The sequence below is a fragment of the Osmerus mordax genome, unplaced genomic scaffold, assembly GCF_038355195.1.
Source record: "Osmerus mordax isolate fOsmMor3 unplaced genomic scaffold, fOsmMor3.pri Scaffold_90, whole genome shotgun sequence".
Lineage (NCBI taxonomy): Eukaryota > Metazoa > Chordata > Actinopteri > Osmeriformes > Osmeridae > Osmerus > Osmerus mordax.
The window spans coordinates 19,241-36,702 of record NW_027120647.1 but is presented as its reverse complement, the minus strand read 5'-3'; the positions used below and the strand labels follow the sequence as shown (position 1 = coordinate 36,702).

Sequence of the window (17,462 nt, the reverse complement as noted above, 5' to 3'; positions counted from 1 at the left end):
GATAGAACATCCCTGTGGGAAGTCTGTTGCAACTTCAACATGAGCCACGGGCTATGTGGTTACACACCAACTGAGAGAGAGACAGAGACAGGCCGACAGTCAGACAGACAGATTCGGGCTAGGAGCCGACGAATAAAGGGAGGGAATAATTAAGAGAGGAAGGGAGGGAGACAGAGGCAGAGAGAGGGAGGGAGGCAGAGGCAGAGAGAGGGAGGGGAGGCAGAGTGAGGAGGCGGAGGGAAACGGGGAGGAATCGAAGGAGAGAGGGGGCAGAGGTACAGCGGGAGGGAGAGGAGGCTTTTACTTGAGGATAAACACTCGCAGGTCTTTTTAACCATGCTGCCCCCCCCCCTCTCATTCCTCCTTTACTATGCATCTTCCTCCCTGCCTCACTCATTCATTCCCCTCTTCTATTTCCCCTCCCTCCAGACCAGGGTAGAGGGTTGTTGTCGGGGGCGACAGGCGAGGCGCTCCGTCAACCGTCTGTCTTTAATGAGAGACAGAGAAACCCGGGGGAGCAGTCCTTGCCACAGACACACACGCACACACACACGTGCACAAACACACACACAAACAGACACACGCACAGACATAGTTCACATTGTTCACAGTTTAGAAAAAATCATAGGTTTGAACTAAGAGAGAAAAAGGCAAGAGAGAGAGAGAAAGGGAGTGAGTGAGAGGGCCAGATAAAGGGAGAGAGAAAGGCAGGGGCTGAAGAAAGAGAGGAAAAAGAGAAAGAGATATGTATATATCTCATATATCTCATCATATATATATATATATATGAGTGTATGACACATACATTCCACACAGCAACATCAGTGTAAATGTGCATAATCAACATTGCGGTGAGATAATTGTCATTGACGGTCATTAGATTTACCCTTTACACATACACACACACACACACATTCAAACACGCACACACACACACGTATTCAAATACACACACACGCTGGAAGATGCAGCATGGCAGACATAACTAAGCTGTAATTGATGAACTGTATCAATTAAGATAAACAGCAGCGTGGTCTAACCCTGGGTCACCCATCAAGTGAAGGAGGGGGTCATACATGTGTGTGTGCGTGCGTGCGCATGTGTGTGTGTCATGTGTACTCACGTCCTGGAAGTGCCCGGTCATCCCACAGCGATGGCAGTGCTTGTGCCAGTAGCTGTGCTCCAGGCAGGCCTGGTACAGGTGGCCTGGGAGCCCACAGTTCAGACAGTGCCTGCTGGGGCACACCCTCATGAGGTGGCCTGGCTGCCCGCACAGTGCACAGCATGGCACCTTCTGTGTACACGCACGCACACACACACACACACGCACACAAACAGCAAGGACAAAAAAGGCAAACATCCAAATTAAACTCAATATTCTTTGTTCTATGTTGAGGATATTGCTATATGTGTGTGTGTGTGTGTGTGGTGTGTCTACCCTGGGTTCCGAACAGCTCTTGGACAGATGTCCAGTCTTGTTGCAGTTGATGCAGGTGACATTCTTATCTGTGTAGTACCTGGAAGACACCCGGCGGAATGGCTGATTCTTCTCTCGGTTAGAGATCTGGGCCTGGGACACACACAGAGCATAGTGTTATATATAACATGTCATATATTTACACATATGATTGCTATTCTTGTGGCAAATAGCAATCCATTTCCAGTAAAATTCAGTCCCATTAAAAGCCCTAACCCTTATCCTTACCCTAACCTTAACCCAAAAAGCCTGACCTTAATCGTAAACCTAGCCAATGCTCCTAACCCTAAAACTATCCCTGACTCCAAACCCCAATCCTTAATGGAACCATAACCTTAACAGTCATTCTAACCCTAACCCCCTAAATCCCCTAGAAAAAGAACCAAGTGTGTGTGTGTGTGAACCAAGAATATGTTAAACCTTTCCCTGTTTTACTATGCTTAAGGGGACTTCTGGACCCAACAAGAATATCTAGTCCAAAGAACATAGTGTTAGCATAGTGCTACATGGAATAGGTATACACAGACGTGCATGCAGAGCATACTGTTACACACATAGCAAAGTGTTGTACACATACACACAGAACATAGTGTGACACAGAAACATACATAAACATGCCTTAAAGTAGCTTACCTCTCTATCCTTGCCTGACACCACCCAGACTCCACCTACATCACCAATGTCACCTAGGAAAGGACGAAACGAACATTTATGACTTAACATGAAATCCTCATTACCGTGACATGATCATACTATATTATATAGTACAATTTAATACATTACATACATTAAATGAGTTGCACCCACACACAAACACACACACACCTAGTTCAGCTACCCCCTTGATGAGCTGGGTGACTGTGTTTATCCTTTGGACACACACACACACAGCTAGCCTTGAGCCATGTTCAAACATCACCCCTCACCCTCTCTTCTCTCCTTCCTACTTCTCTCTATCCTTTCACTCTGTCCTCCTCTGCCTCTCTCCGTCTCGTTACAGTCAAGGTTTTCTTGTTTAAACTGCTGCTCCACAAGTCCCAAACAGGCCTGTGTGTGTGTGTGTGTGTGTGTGTCTGCGAAAGTCATTCCCAAAGCATCTCCCGGCGGGATTCACCAAATAAAGAGCAGGAAGCTTTTCCTTTAATCTGAGGACAGACACACACACACACGCACGCACACACACACACACACACAGGATAAAGGCCAAACCTCTGTGTCAAAGCTGGGTCACACACATTGGGAGAGGAACTGGCTGCCTGCCTACACACAAACAAGTGTATCTATAACATGGGAGTGTGTCTGTCAGTGTGTGTGTGTGTGTGTGTGTGCTGGGAGTTGGTAACATTAAAACATCCCGCTGTCAACAGGGGAAAACCACCAGGACGGAAAGGAGAAGCAGAGGAGAAAGGGACGGATAGCGACAGATGCTATCTGTTTGTCTCATAGGTACCCTAATTAATGAAATGGAAAAAGAAAGAAAAGGAAAGGAGGAAGAGAGGGAAGGAGGATATCAGTTTGTCAGAGCTTGCAGACCAACACAGAGAGGTAGGTGTGTGTGTGTCCTCGGCCGGTGAGAACAGAACGTAAGTGTACGTGTGGGTAATGAACCATGAACACCCGGGTTCTCCTGAGGTGACACACACACACACACACACACACAGTAGTTGGGAAATTGAGGGCACCATGAACAACAAGCTTCTCAAGGGCCAGAAGACGAGACAGGGTGATAACCCAGAGGAAGTGACAGGAAACATCAACTCACACAAGATGCTCACAATCTGTGTGTGTGTGTGTGTGCGTGTGTAAGAAAGAGCACGATGTGTGTGTATAAGAAAGAGCATGATGTGTGTGGAGTATCTACAAGAGTCAATGTCCCCGGTACACATCAAAGCCTTGGTGTCCTCCCATCCCCTCCTCCTCGCCTCCTCTTCTCCCTCCAAACACTTAAACAGGACCCCCACCCCCCCATCACCACTACCCACCCCCACCCAGTCACTGGGCCTGCACTCTCTCAAACTAAATACACACACACACACACACACACAGACACAAAGGGAGCGGAAGAAGGGCCTCGCCTCCAGAATGGAGGGAATGTTTGATACTGAAGAGACACGGAGGATTAACACCCCTATACATGACAATGGCGAGGGTGTGGGTTTGTGTGGGTGCGGGGACGCTGTGTGACAGCACCCTCGCTCTGTGGCCTGCCTTTCTCTAAGGTTAAACACACCCAAGGGGTGTCGGAATCACTCAAACACACAAGGAGGAGAGGAGGACTCGGACAGAAGAGACCAACGGGGATTGGGTGAGGGGACGGGAGAGAGCGAAAACGCGACGGACGGCGAAAGCTGCGTCTGAGGAAGAGGGCGAGGAAGAGGGCAAGAAGGAGTGCATCTGTGAGAGCTAAGAGAGGCACCAGGGGGAGAGGGGAAAGGTACCCATTCCTAGACGGTGTATGCATTCCATACTCACCGTCACTGCTCGCCCGACCCCCTACCCTCTACCTTCCCCTCACCCGCCCCCAAACTCTCGACCCCCCTCCCGCTTCACTCCTCTCCTCACCACACCCCATACCCTCAGACACCAGGTCTGACCCCCCACTGCCAACGCAATGCGTCGCCCCCCCCCCCCCCCCCCCCTTCCTACTTCATGTTGGCAGATAGGGCAGGGCAGGTGGCCAGACCTGTCATTCAAAGCTCCATTGCCACACGGCAACACTGCAGAGACCAATTACCACTCAGCAGGGGCGCGGCCTGGCAACCACACGGCAAACACACGGTCCAATCAGGGTACACTACAACAGGGACCGAAGGAGGCCAAAGACAGAGTGTCTATGTGTGTTTCTGACAGAGTGAGTGTTGGCCAATTCTCTCAAATCAAGCCTTCATAGGTGCATGTTAATTCCAAAACATGTACTAGTTAAGGAATGTGTTCAGAGCGTCACACGGCGGTTTATGTAATGTCACCATTACAATAATACAACAGGCCCAAATATGAGTTAAACTGAAACCGCTTTGTGTGTCTGAGTGTGTGTGTGTGTGTGCGTGCGTGTCGGGGCGTGCGTGTGTGTGTCAGTCTCTAAAATAAGCCCACCTGCTTGACAAACTTGTACCACCGAGAGTCACCATTTCACTCTCTCCAATCACACACACCCACCAATATTTGTATCTGGAAAAGGGGGAAATATATTTCAATAAAACCAGTGAGTTGCAACCTCAATTTCATTTTGATGAATTTGCTCCTGCGGGAGAGGAAAGCTGGGGGGGAAGGGGGGGGGGCAGTCAGCGGGGGGGGCTAGGTTGATAGAATTTTCATGATTGTTATTATTGTTATTATACAGAAGGAAGAAGGAGAAAAGAAGAAAAGAAGAAGAGAGAGAGAGAGAGAGAGAGAGAGAGAGAGAGAGAGAGAGAGAGAGAGAGAGAGAGAGAGAGAGAGAGAGAGAGAGAGAGAGAGAGAGAGAGAGAGAGAGAGAGAAAGAGAGAGAGAGGTGCAGGAGATAAACGTTGTGGTTAATCTGCGTCATTCTGAGGAGCGCCGGCCGCCTCTTATCAGGAGCGCGGTGCCGGGAAGCACAGCACCAGGAAGCAGAGAGGTTATTTTACCAGGATCTCTGGCCAAGTAATTAAGCTCCATTCAACACAGCCCGTTCACCAAATTAAAAATTTGTCATCAAGTGGAATTTACCATAATGCCTTTTTATCTGCTGCCACTTTGTGTATCAGTGTGTGTTCTTGTGTGTGTGTGTGTGTGTGTGTGTGTGTGTGTGTGTGTGTGTGTGTGTGTGTGTGTGTGTGTGTGTGTGTGTGTGTGTGTGTGTGGGGAGATAGAAGAGGTAAAAAAGGGGTCTGGGTTTTGGGGTTGGGGCATGCAGACACACACAAGGCAGGCTATTGTAAATTGAAAAATATGAATAATCCAAGCCATTGCGGTTCCCATTGCTTGGTCTCTCTCTCTCTCACACACACACACACACACACACACACACAAACACACACACACTTCGTTCAATCCTTCAAATCCATAGCCATTGGGGTAATTAAATAATGGCGCTTTATAAAGTTTTAATTTAGATTTGGTTTTTCCTCCTCCTCCTCCTCCTCCTCCTCCTCCTGTAACCCCCACGACACACACAGTACATTCACCACATAATGAAATACAGAATCAGCCAGTGAGATAGCCCTTGATGGGCAGAGAGAGAGAGACAGACAGACAGACACAGAGAGACAGAAAGAGAGAGAGAGAAAGGGGTAGAGAGACAGAATAAGAGAGAGATTATAGAACAAAAGCGAGTCTCACTAGAGTTTCTAAAACAACAAAATGATTAGTCCAGCAGTGTTTAATTAGACTGAGCAGGGTGGGGGCAGGGCACCAAGGGACATGGTAGTCCACCGAGAAGATCTTTTCATTTCATTACAGTACATCCTTTCTTCCCCTTTTCCGATCCAATTCTCATCCCTTATTTCAGAGAGAGAAAGGAGAATGGTATGAAAGAAGGATGGAGAAGGGGAGGTATAAGGGTATAGGACCCTATAAGGTATAGAGGAATGCTGAGGCCGGAAAACGTGTTTTAAGAACATCCCAGGTTGAAGACAATGGTGAAGAAGGGGTAAAACACATCAGGGAGAGGAGGTATAAAGAGAAAGAGAGGGAGGGAGAGAGAAGAGGATGAGAAAAGGAGGGGGAGATGGACAGATGGCAGGGGTTCTGCCTGGCTGAGAGGGGCAAGAGGAGGAGCTGGGGGTCCAGGGTTACAGTGTGTGTGTGTGTGTGTGTGTGTGTGTGTGTGTGTGTGTGTGTGTGTGTGTGTGTGTGTGTGTGTGAGAAGAGAGTATGGGGTGGGGAGGGTAAGGAGGTGAAACGCCTAAATACTGCTCCTCCCCTCTCTCTCTCCCCCTCTCTCTCTCTCCCCCTCTCTCTCTCTCTCTCTCTCTCTCAGCAGCAGCATCATCTTCTGGCCCGTCTCCGCTGTACTGTGACATTTGGAACATCTTAGTTTTAACGAAGAATCAATGAGATTTGTTTTTTAACTGTAAAATTAAGATTACATACACACATATAGATACTGTATATATAAATGTAATGTATAATGACATATCTATTGCGTACATATATGTGTGTGTGTGAAGACAGGTTAAGGTGAAGGACAGGATGGTAGAAAAGGAGGGAGATAAGGGGTCGTTTCATTTGCCCTCCTCCCCCCTCCATTTCTCTCTCCCTCTGACAGGTAATAAAGAATATTTGAATTTGGAGTGAATAATATACGTACAGCTTTATTCACTGTGCACTACCCCCAACCACACACACACGCACGCACGCACGCAGGGGTGAGGCCACTGGATGTGTGTGTATGAGATGCCTACTGGCTTTAATGTCAGGTCAATGTTATGCTGACAGTACTGTTACTAAAATACCAAATATCTGCCTCTTTCTAACCCCTCTCCTCCTTCCCTCCATCGCTCTCATTCCATTTCCCTCTCCTTCCACCCCTCCTTCTCCTCCTCTCTGTTCCCCTTCACCTCACACCCCAGTCTCTGTCCTCTCCTCCCTTCCCCCACACCTCCTCTCACTCTGCTCCACTCTCACCAGCTGTACTCCTCCCTTCTTCTGACTCTTCTCTCTCACATCCCTCCTTTCTCCTCTTCCTCTCCACCACTCTGCCATCTCCTTCCTATCCTCCCCCTTTCAAACCATGCCACTTCCTCCACACCCCCCCCGTCTCTCTCCCTCTCCCCCCCTCTCTCTCTCTCTCCCTCTCTCTCCCCCTCTCCCTCTTTCCTTACCTCCCTCTGCCACCCTCCCCTCTCTCCAGCTCAATCCTATTCCCCTTGGGGCATGCTAAATTGAATTGGTGTGTTTATATGAACAACAGGAGCGCTGCTTTAATATACCTTAGAGTTTATGGCTAATGTCTCCATGCTAATACCTTTGGAGTGCACACACGCAGCAGACAGAGAAGGAACGTGTCTAAGAGAAAGGTTGGAAAACCATTACAACTCTTCCAGTTATACCTGTGGTTAATTCTCAGTTCTTTTAAAAGCGCATGTACACGCGCACACACACCCTCGCGCGCGCACTCACACACATTCCTGCTCTTCCCCCCAGTTTAAATGGACAGAAGAAAAGAAAGCAAAATACTTTTTGATAAGAGGTCATACTGAATACGGAGATTGGGCTGAGGGAAGCCGGTCATGCCTGCCGACCTGCAAACATGCCCGTGTTCTCTCTTTCAGTATACCTCTTTTCTATTCTCTCCTCGTGGCCTGCGGGGAAAAAAAGAAACCTACAAAGAAGCCTGAGCTACAAAGAGATGGAAACATTGGGGACACTTTACTCAATTACTATTGATCAGTCTGCACTTAGACACACACACACACACACACAGATCAGACGACTTTTCTGAAATCTTGTCAGTTTGGCGACAGTTATTTGTTGAAACTAAAACACCCTGCAGCATTTACGGGGATGACGCCGAGGAACGAAGAGTGCCGACTGAACGCCGGGAGGAAGATGCGCTGACAAGGATTAGAGAAGTAACAAAACAACATTCAGTTTAACAAAGTAACAGAACTCCTCACTATACATCACTAAACACCTTGTGAATACTCATAGGACCATGAAAACCCTGTTTCAATGTGGGAATATTTGTCAAACTTCAAATGAATGATCCAAGGAAGACATGAAGAATAGCTGTGCTGAGTTTACGTCATTTCTAGAATGGTCCATTATGATGTGGAAGTATGTGAAAATGTCCTGTTTTTATTCCTTGAAATCAAGAAAAAAAAATTGTATGAAGCTTGTTTTCAACCAATCATCATAAAGGGTTGACACTAAATGAATTAACAGAACCAACCGGAATGACTCCAGAAGGAAGCCATATCATTGAATGCCACAATCTTAAGAAAACTGTACTACTTAAACGTGCCTGAGACTGCAATAGACAAGTCTGCAGCTATCCTATGACAAATATAAACTCCTAAAGCATGATCTGGTATTTGAAACAATGGCTGACCAAACCCCCATCCATACTAACCTTGCCGATAACACAAAACAACAAAAACGCAAATTCTCACAGCATACTGTATATTACATACTGTACACACACACACACATCTCTGACCTCGGCGAGTCTTAGAGACGGCATTCCAACATCTTTTAGGCCACCTCTACTAACCAAAGAGCTGTAAATATTCTGAATGTCACAATCTTGAGATTTTACATGAAACATTGACACACATACACCCAAACTAGAAAAGGAATGAGAAGGAAAGGGATGTGTTGAAGATGTTGTTATCTTTTAATAACTTCGCTCCCCTGCTGAAATATCAGTAACTAAACTCCCCAAAGACAGTTTAAATATCTGTTCTCGGATTGTATCTAGAATTGTTCATTTGACTTTCGAAAGCAGACCTTTTTTCTTTTGCCAATGTAAGCTCAGCCTTCCACCAAACCCTAATCCTGAATAACAGGATAGTCACAGTGTGCACCCCACACACACAAAAAACATCACATACATACACACACAAACACACTGACATATTTACATTACTGACCTATATCCAGTAATGAAAAGGTTATAGTTATATAAGCAGCATAAGTAAGTTCATTTCTGGTCAGGGTCAGGGTGCAGCAGGGGCAGAGAGAGGAAAACAGGACTGCTGGTCCAAAAAAGTCTGGCCTAGCAACAGCTCCGTAACTAGGGCGGACATGAGGCATGGAGCCCAGGAAAGCCGAGACACGGTGAGACAGACAGAGGAGAAGGATGGGTTTTAAAACTTCTAGAATTTTCTCCATAATTCAGTCTACACTTCCTCTACAGAAGAGTAAAGGGCAGTGGATTGGCAGGTTCCTGCATCCTGCTGCCCCACCGGTAGGCTGGAGGGAGTTTTCAGCACATGGATCTGACCAATCCTGACATCTCAGCAACACAACGGCAACATGGGAAGGAGAGCTGCACGGGAGGAGGAAGTACAGCTAGACAGAGGAGAGGAAGACAAGGCATGGAGGGACGCACGCTCCTCCAGGCCTCAGCACCAGTCTTGGTGCTTCAACACAAGACAGACTGGATGCCATATGACCATAGTGTTGCATTCAAAAACAGTACAGAGCACACACATGTACGCACACTCATTTACAGTACATTAGACACACCTTCCCAAACAAGAGAAAGCAACTGGACCCTCCTACTATGGGGCCAGTTGTGTAACCAACACAGAACTAGTCTTCTGGGACGTTCTGTCAAAACATCACCTTGCTATTTTTAGTCATCTTTGCATACGGAGGCAACTGTACTGTGTGCGTTCACCATTTGCCTAACTGTTTAACTGATGTTGCAGTGGGGAAAGACGGGAGAAGAGGAGAGGAGAGACAGAGGTAGACGGACAAAGAAAGAAAGGGACAAAGAGCAAGAAAGAAGGAAAGAGAGACGGACAGTGAGATTTTGTGTATCCATGACTGGTTATCCCCTCTAACCTCCATCTCCTCCTAAAGCCTTTTTCATTTTAATATGCGGCTCCACCTCCTCCAACCACCTTCTCCAACCCCTCACCAGCCTAGGCCCAACCCCAGTTAAAACAGCCTTTAGTCCCTAAACCTTCTCTTCAGACCCACCCCACCCAATAAATTAGAACAAAATGACAAAGTTCTATGGCCAAATAAAAGCATGCCATGTTTGCAGTCTCAAGGGGGCTCTACCCCAATGTAATTAGATTTCCTATTAAGTGATTGCTTAATTATTATGAATATTATTGATAATGGTCTTAGAAGAGGGGGAGACAGTGCAGAATAAAAGAAAACCAGTAATAAGAGAGTGTGTGCGCACCGAAGACGTGCTACACATCTGCTGGGCTCCTAAGAGAATCATATTCTTGCTCTCAACGGAACACACTGGTTGAATAAACATTAAATAACCACCACCAACACACACACACACACACACACATACTCCAGCTTCGGGCAAGAGCAGACCCTCTGTGGTCTCTAGTCTATTACCCTAACCTCAAGGCCATACTGCTACTGCTGAAATACTGGCTGTGTGTGTGTATTCCCATTGCAGTGCACCTCTCTTTTAATAGAAATATTAGCAACCGTGTAGAAACATTGCTCTTTTCCAAAGCTACTTTATAAGGCCTTTGGTTCTTTCACTTTAAGGTCAACTCAAACAGCAGATCTGTCATGTCTGTCAGGCCACTTGGGCTCACTTTACTGTGGGCCTACACAAGGTGTGAGGGCGTAGGTTGACATATACTGGCCATATGAGAAGGGGAGAGGTATTTTTAAATTATTTTCCAGTAATCTGAAGTTAAAATGGTCCACACACAAACCAGAGACCTCATGTTTTTAGAACAAACAACCGCACTCATGCAAATTAGAAGAACAGATGTCTGGTTCTTTTTGTGAAAGGTTTCCGGAGTAAAAAAACAAATAAATACAAAATGTTCATGTGCAAATTATTCCAAGAATTGGTTAGTGTCTTTTTTCCAGATTAAGATTTTTCACAGGCCTAAAATACAATCGCAAAAATAACCTCTCTCAAACCAAGAACAGCTATAACTGAGGGAGTGGTAGCCTTGTCTCACTACAGACAGGAAACACATTGAAATTACAGTTATAAGTCGAATTGTATTTGTACATAAATGTTTCATGCTCATTTAAAAAAGACATTTAAGACATAAATTTACGTTTTATTTTATAAAAAACAATGTGACCATTATAATTATTCACAACTACAGAAATAGCTACATCTTTAAATTTTTGGACAAAGGTTTTATTTCACTTCCTAATATTCATTGAATCAACTTTACACAGTCAAAGTTACCCCAGTAAACACAGAAAAAATAGATGTAATTGTAGAGGGTGGAGACAATCAAACTAGCCAACAGAGTAAATAAAAATGCTGTTTTGCATTGTGGGAATGTCATTATAAGAACTACTGAATTACAAAAGGTCACAACTGAATTGTGGGGCAAAAAAACGTTATAAAAAGTTTTGATTACCAGGTGAACATTACAATGAGTCAATATTTTTTATTTAAAAAAATCTGACACATGCAGAACATTATTATATATTGTATACATACAAAGAGCAAATAAGAGATATTCGTATTAGTACAGTAACATCTCCTAGTGTTTATGTGTGTGTGTGTATGAAATAAATAGATATCTATATATGTGTGTGTGTGTGTGTGTGTGTGTGTGAGAATGTGTCGCCTGTGCAAACACCCTGTGTGGTAGGATGGGTGTGGCGTTACACCTCGTGTGGCACTGGGCTGCCTCGATAAGAGTTGATCCTATCCATGCTCCCTCAGTACCACCCGCCCACACACACACACACACATTTACACAAAGTGTCAAAGTACACTGTAGAACACAGCCTAGATGTGTTAATTCGGTGTAAACATAAACAAATAGTCCTAACATGAAATGCAAGACAAGTTTTATATCAACCCCTTCAACACTGACCTCAACCCTGACCAGTCACATACAAGCTTTGAAGTCCAGAATGGCTACTTGTAAACATAATTTAAATGAAAGGTTCTAAAGATTCTAGAACCTTTTAAGTTCTACTACAATTCCATTTCAGATGATATGGGAAAGTGTGAAGAAGTGAAGGTGGAGGCTAACCGTGCGACAAAATACTAGTTACGTGGAGAAGAAGTTCTCTTGTTTATACTTACAGAGAGGAACGAATGGAAGTGTGTGGTGAGGAGATGAGCCCAAACTCCTGATTCTATCCCTAGGGAATCCTCCTCCTTCTGAGAGGTGAGGAGGGGAGAAGGTCTTACCTTCTTTCTGCACAAGTTCTTTTCTCCTAAAACTCAAAGCTCAAACTCAGACACCCTCAAGGAAAAAGGTATTTTGAGACCTCTAACACACACACACAGAGAAATCGGCCACCCCGATAGCCAGTCCACCCAAAACTCTCTAAGCCTCTAACAAAGTTTGGTGTGCAGTGACCAAGACCAAGGGAACAAAAAGAGAGAGAAAGAATGGGAGGGATAAAAAGAAAAAAAAAGTGTGACCACTGAGCGAGGTTTAACCAGTATTACTCAAGTTTAGCCTTTCCACGCCTTCGTCCCTTACACACACACACCACCTGGAGTGAGAGGGGCACAAAGCTGGTTTTGGGAAGCCCTTATTTTTCTCTCTTGTTCCATCTGGCTGCTGCTGCTGCATGAAGCTTGTGCGCACGCACACACACACACACACGCGCACACACACACACACACAAAGAACCTCCTCTGAAGGTCTACTGGTTGTCTGTGTGAGGGAGTATGAGTAAATGAGTGAAAGAGAAAAAGAGTATAAGGAGGAGGAAAGGATTCAAGCCTCTTCCTTTATTTGGTCTTTCTTTCCCTCCATTTTGTCTTCTTTCCAGTTTCCTAGTCTTTGAACCCACCCATCATTACCTTATAGACCGGTGACTGGCCAACCACAGTGTGTGTGTATGTATGTATGTATGTGTGTGTGTGTGTGTGTGTTTGTGTGTGTGTGCGCATGCGTATAAGATGAAGAGCCTATGTGAACCAAGAGCATGTGTGAAGATATTAAATTCCGAGCGTGCAGCTGTGTGTGTATATGTGTGTCTGTCTGTGTCACAATGCGACAGTGTGTGTGACAGGATGGATTCAGTGTGTCTAGGTGACAGACATGACTGTACTGAAGTGTAAAGGGGAGCGAGAGAAGCTTGTCGCAGACTGAGAGAAGTGAATGTGATTTGATGGTGACACTGAGAGGGGCTTTAGGCGTACAAATACCATTAGTCACTGCTGTGAAAACCTCTTACTATTCTTCTCTCTCTCACACACACACACACACACACACACACACACACACACCCCGAGTCCAAATCCCCTACACTCGGTTATTGAAATCAATACACCATAAACACTGTGCCATATCAACAACACTAAGAGAAAATCTGTTCTGTCCTTGCCTCCTCTCCTCGTGTCTCCTTCCTCTCTCCCGTCAGAGTGAAGGGCAGACCTGGCCTCACCACAGCCAATGGAGGAGAGAGAGTGAGGAGAGGAGACGAAGAGGAGAAGGCGACACTCAGAGTATTGGGACAAATCATCTTTCAATCCTCCTTCCTCCTTCATTCAACATGCCAACCCCCCTCCCCTCCACCCCATCACCCCCGCCCTCATCCTCCCTACCCACCCCCTGGCCTTCCTCCCCCACCCCCTTACCCCCCCCCCTCGGTCCCCCTCCCGCCCGACCCCCTGCATGCAGACATGAGGTCAGGCTCCAAAGATCACAGGGCGAGATGAGAGGGGGAGAGGGAAAGAGGAAAGGGAGGGTGGGGATCTGCCCTGAAACTGTTCACCCCCCTAGTCCTCTTCAGAACCAGGCCGAACCCGCGCGTGTGTGTGTGTGTGTGTGCGTGTACAGGCAGTAGAGAGCAGAGGCACTCTTGCAGAAACGTCAGCCCAGGGAAATTCAAATGAGGAACAGAGAGAGAGGAATGGAGAAAGAGAGAGAGGTGGGGGAGAGAATGAGGGAGAGAGAGGGAAAATGAGAGAGGGAGAGAAAGATACAGAAAAAAGAAATAGAGAAGAAAAGAGAAAAGTAAGACGGGAAAACAGGAGAGAAAATAAAAAGAATAAAAGAAACAAGAGGTGCCAGAAAGAGATGGAAAGAGAAAGAGGAATAGAGAGAGAAAGAGCAAGAGAGAGAGAGGGGAAGAGAGGTAAAGAGAGATTGCTGAGACTGCAGGTTAAGATAATGATGGAGATCTGGAGAGATTTGCAGAGAACATTTTTATTCATCTTTCTGATTACTCTCTCCACCCCTCTTTCTGCACTGTTGTCTTTCCCTTGTTTGTTTTTGGCATTAGCGTTACGAGTGTGTGTGTGTGTGTGTGTGTGTGTACATATGCATGCAGATTACAATCCAGTCCTCAATACAAACGCACATATACAAATACATACAAACCGTGTGTGCGCTCCTACACACCTTCACCCACAAACACATGAATCAGAGGATGAGCAGTGTTAGGAATGCTAACAGCTTACCGACATGGAATCACACACACACACACACACCGCACACACACAGTCCCTGTGCCCAGTCCTTATCAAAGTTCTGCAGGTAGGTTCTGAATGCGTTGGACCACACAATATCCTCTTCAGTCCCCCTGACACACACATTTCTACACACGTCCTCCGCAGCATACATACACACACACCCTAAACACACCCTCTCCATACAATAACATGGCACACATAACCATGAAGACACAGCCAAAACCACACGCGCGCGCACACACACACACACTCACACACAGCCATTACACAGGCTCGCACACACACACACACACCCCCCCAACATACATGATAACAGGCACACATGAACACACACACCCACCTGCATTGCTGTGGCCCCCTCCCTCCAGGTTGAGCTGAATGCTGCTGTCCTCCTTCTGTCGGCCCCCTCCCAGGAACATCCAGCTCTCCAGGCCGTCGGACTCCGACTCGGACCCTGGGTGAGATTTGGGCCGGGATTCTGATTCCGACCCAGGCAATGATTGTGATTGTGATCCGGACTCTTCTGAGATCAGAACCACCACAGAGTCCAGACTGGGGCTCCTCCTCTTTTTCTTCCTCTTCTTCTTCTTCTGGGCAGAGTCAAATCACAGTTCACACACGTGCATCTAATAATCTGACATATTTACACAAATATTCTCTAGTAAACATGCACACACGCACACAAACTTTACCTGCTGTGCCAGTATCGAGGCTTTGAGGGGGCGTGGCTTTGGCCCCAGCCTTTGACCTTTCACATGACACACCCCGTCGTCCGTGTCGTCCTCTGAGATTGTGATGACTTCGGTACTCGAGTCGATGACAATGACCTGCGCCTGGATTGACCTGCGACCTTTCACCTCCTTCACCTGCTTTTTCGCTGCTGCTTCCTGACTTCGCTCTGTGTGATGTTGCAGGAGTTGCCGTATGTAGTTCTCACCCTCGTCATGTGACTGGGTAGGCTGGTGTTGTTTGGTTTCCTTCTCTCCTTCCTTCTGTCCTTCCTTCTCTCCTTCCTTCTCTCCTTCCTTCTCCCTTTCTCCCGTGTTGGAAGCATAGTGCAGCTGACTATACAGCTGCAACTCCAGCTCACTGTCGACCTCCGACCCCTCCGACTCGTCCTCAGCGTACAGCTCATCCTCCACTTCCTCCCTCTCCTGGTAGCTACAGAACATCGCCACGGACACCGCAGGACGTGGTTGGTAGTCCTAACACGCTCACACTAAAACATACACAAAGCCAACAGTAAAGAAAAGTAGGAATTGGAATCGGTTATCATCATTATAATCAGCAGTCATCATCTTCATTCTCCTTCTCTTCTTCTACTGCTGTCTGTCAGCATGTGTGAGCGTGCCCAGAGCTGACACACTTTATTAATGAGTTGCCTTAATCAGGATAACCAGCCCAATGGCAAGAAAGCCTGGTTCCAACTACTGCTAGAAAGACACACACATGCACACAGCCACAGCCAGCCACACACACACACACACACACACACAGGGAAAGAGGGAGCCCTGGCCCATTGCCCTGGCTAGCCCTGCGTGTCTGTGCCATGATGCCTAGAGATGATTGTCTCCCAGACCGGCCTCACGGTGGAAACGCCACGCTAGGTGGTCACAGCCCAGACCAGGGAATAAGGACAGAAGAGAAAGAGAGAGGGTGTGTGTTAGTGTATATATCCCTGGAGACATTAAACTGCTGGAAAGAGGAGCAAATGGCGAAGTGCTGCATAGTTCCATCTTGAAGGTGTTCTAAATACAGACCAGGGTTACTGGTGAAAATGAGCTAGGTAACCCGACTGAATGGTGTCTTCTTTGCTAGCAGTGTGACAGGCAAACTCTGCTTTACCATCCCTAACATTACGCTGGCAAGTACTTTCTGATTGGTGTAAGATCACTACATACGATTTCCCACATATTGAGCAGCGCTCAGCCACAAACTAAAACAATTGCATTTAGCTAAATACATTTATATAGAGAAAATTCCTCGTCAGGGAGTTCACTGGTCGAATGCTAGCTACCTTAGCTAGCTAGTCAGCTACGTTGCCTGGCAGTTTTTCTTCAGACATGACTCAAAATGATGAAGCGTAAAAGACTGCAGAAGAAAATGCGATAACTGCACAAAACAACAACATCATATTAATGCAGTTTCATTTGTTTGTCACTGTTACATGGAGATCATGCTTGCAATTCTTCAAAAGCTCTGCCTTTGACCTGGGTCCACGTGTTTATCAACTCTGTAGCCGGTGGCATGTAAACAAAGAAGTTTTGGTAATTAAAACTGCCATCACAACACTAAACCAAGCTCTTCATCCGTGATCATTGGTGAACTGACGTTAACCATGCTAATAGTGTCAATGGACCAAAGACTCACCGAAATTACCCGAAATTTAGCAAATTTACAGATGCATGTTCTCTCTTCTCTCCCCTTGCTGCTCTCAGACCTCTTCCGGGGTTGTCAACGAGAAAAACGTTGGCCAACCATATGCTCAAAAGAACTCCCTGGGATTTTGCTATCGGCTTCATGAAACTCATACGTCAAAAAACAAAATCGAAACAATAATGACCATATTTAAGTATCATGCCTTTATAGATATTGCAGTAATTGTTTATATTTATATTTATCTAAATAGGGAGAACCTTTACATGGTGTTTGCATCGATCACATCATATGATGTGCCACCGTATGACATGTAGAAATAAACTTTTGTGTGCTCAATGGTTTATGATTTAGCATTTTACCGTTGTGGCGTGAGCATATCTCACATCCATTTCGTTGTTTGGTGAGCAAGGCCCAGGCGTTTCCTTTTCAACCCTCTTAACCCGAGGAAAATGAAAAATGTTATATCGAAAAATACAAATTCACATATTTCACAAATTCACATATTCTTGACAAACCTGTCAAGAATATGTTAGAGGTTATGTTTCAGGTTATGTTAAATGCTATGTTATAGGTTCCTATACA

At 46.0% G+C, this 17,462-nt stretch overlaps 1 protein-coding gene across 1 annotated transcript; it reads right to left on the bottom strand.

The window, feature by feature from the left end:
- Window positions 1–1,123: 1,123 nt before the first annotated feature.
- LOC136940241 (zinc finger CCHC domain-containing protein 7-like) lies at window positions 1,124–16,942 on the bottom strand (the record flags this gene model as incomplete). The annotated part of the gene is made up of 6 exons (XM_067232293.1): window positions 16,872–16,942; window positions 15,194–15,720; window positions 14,842–15,091; window positions 2,111–2,163; window positions 1,439–1,570; window positions 1,124–1,294 (listed from the first exon to the last, which is right to left on the bottom strand). Coding segments are annotated over exons 2-6 (1,086 nt in total), but the record flags the coding sequence as incomplete, so codon positions are not given.
- Window positions 16,943–17,462: the final 520 nt, after the last annotated feature.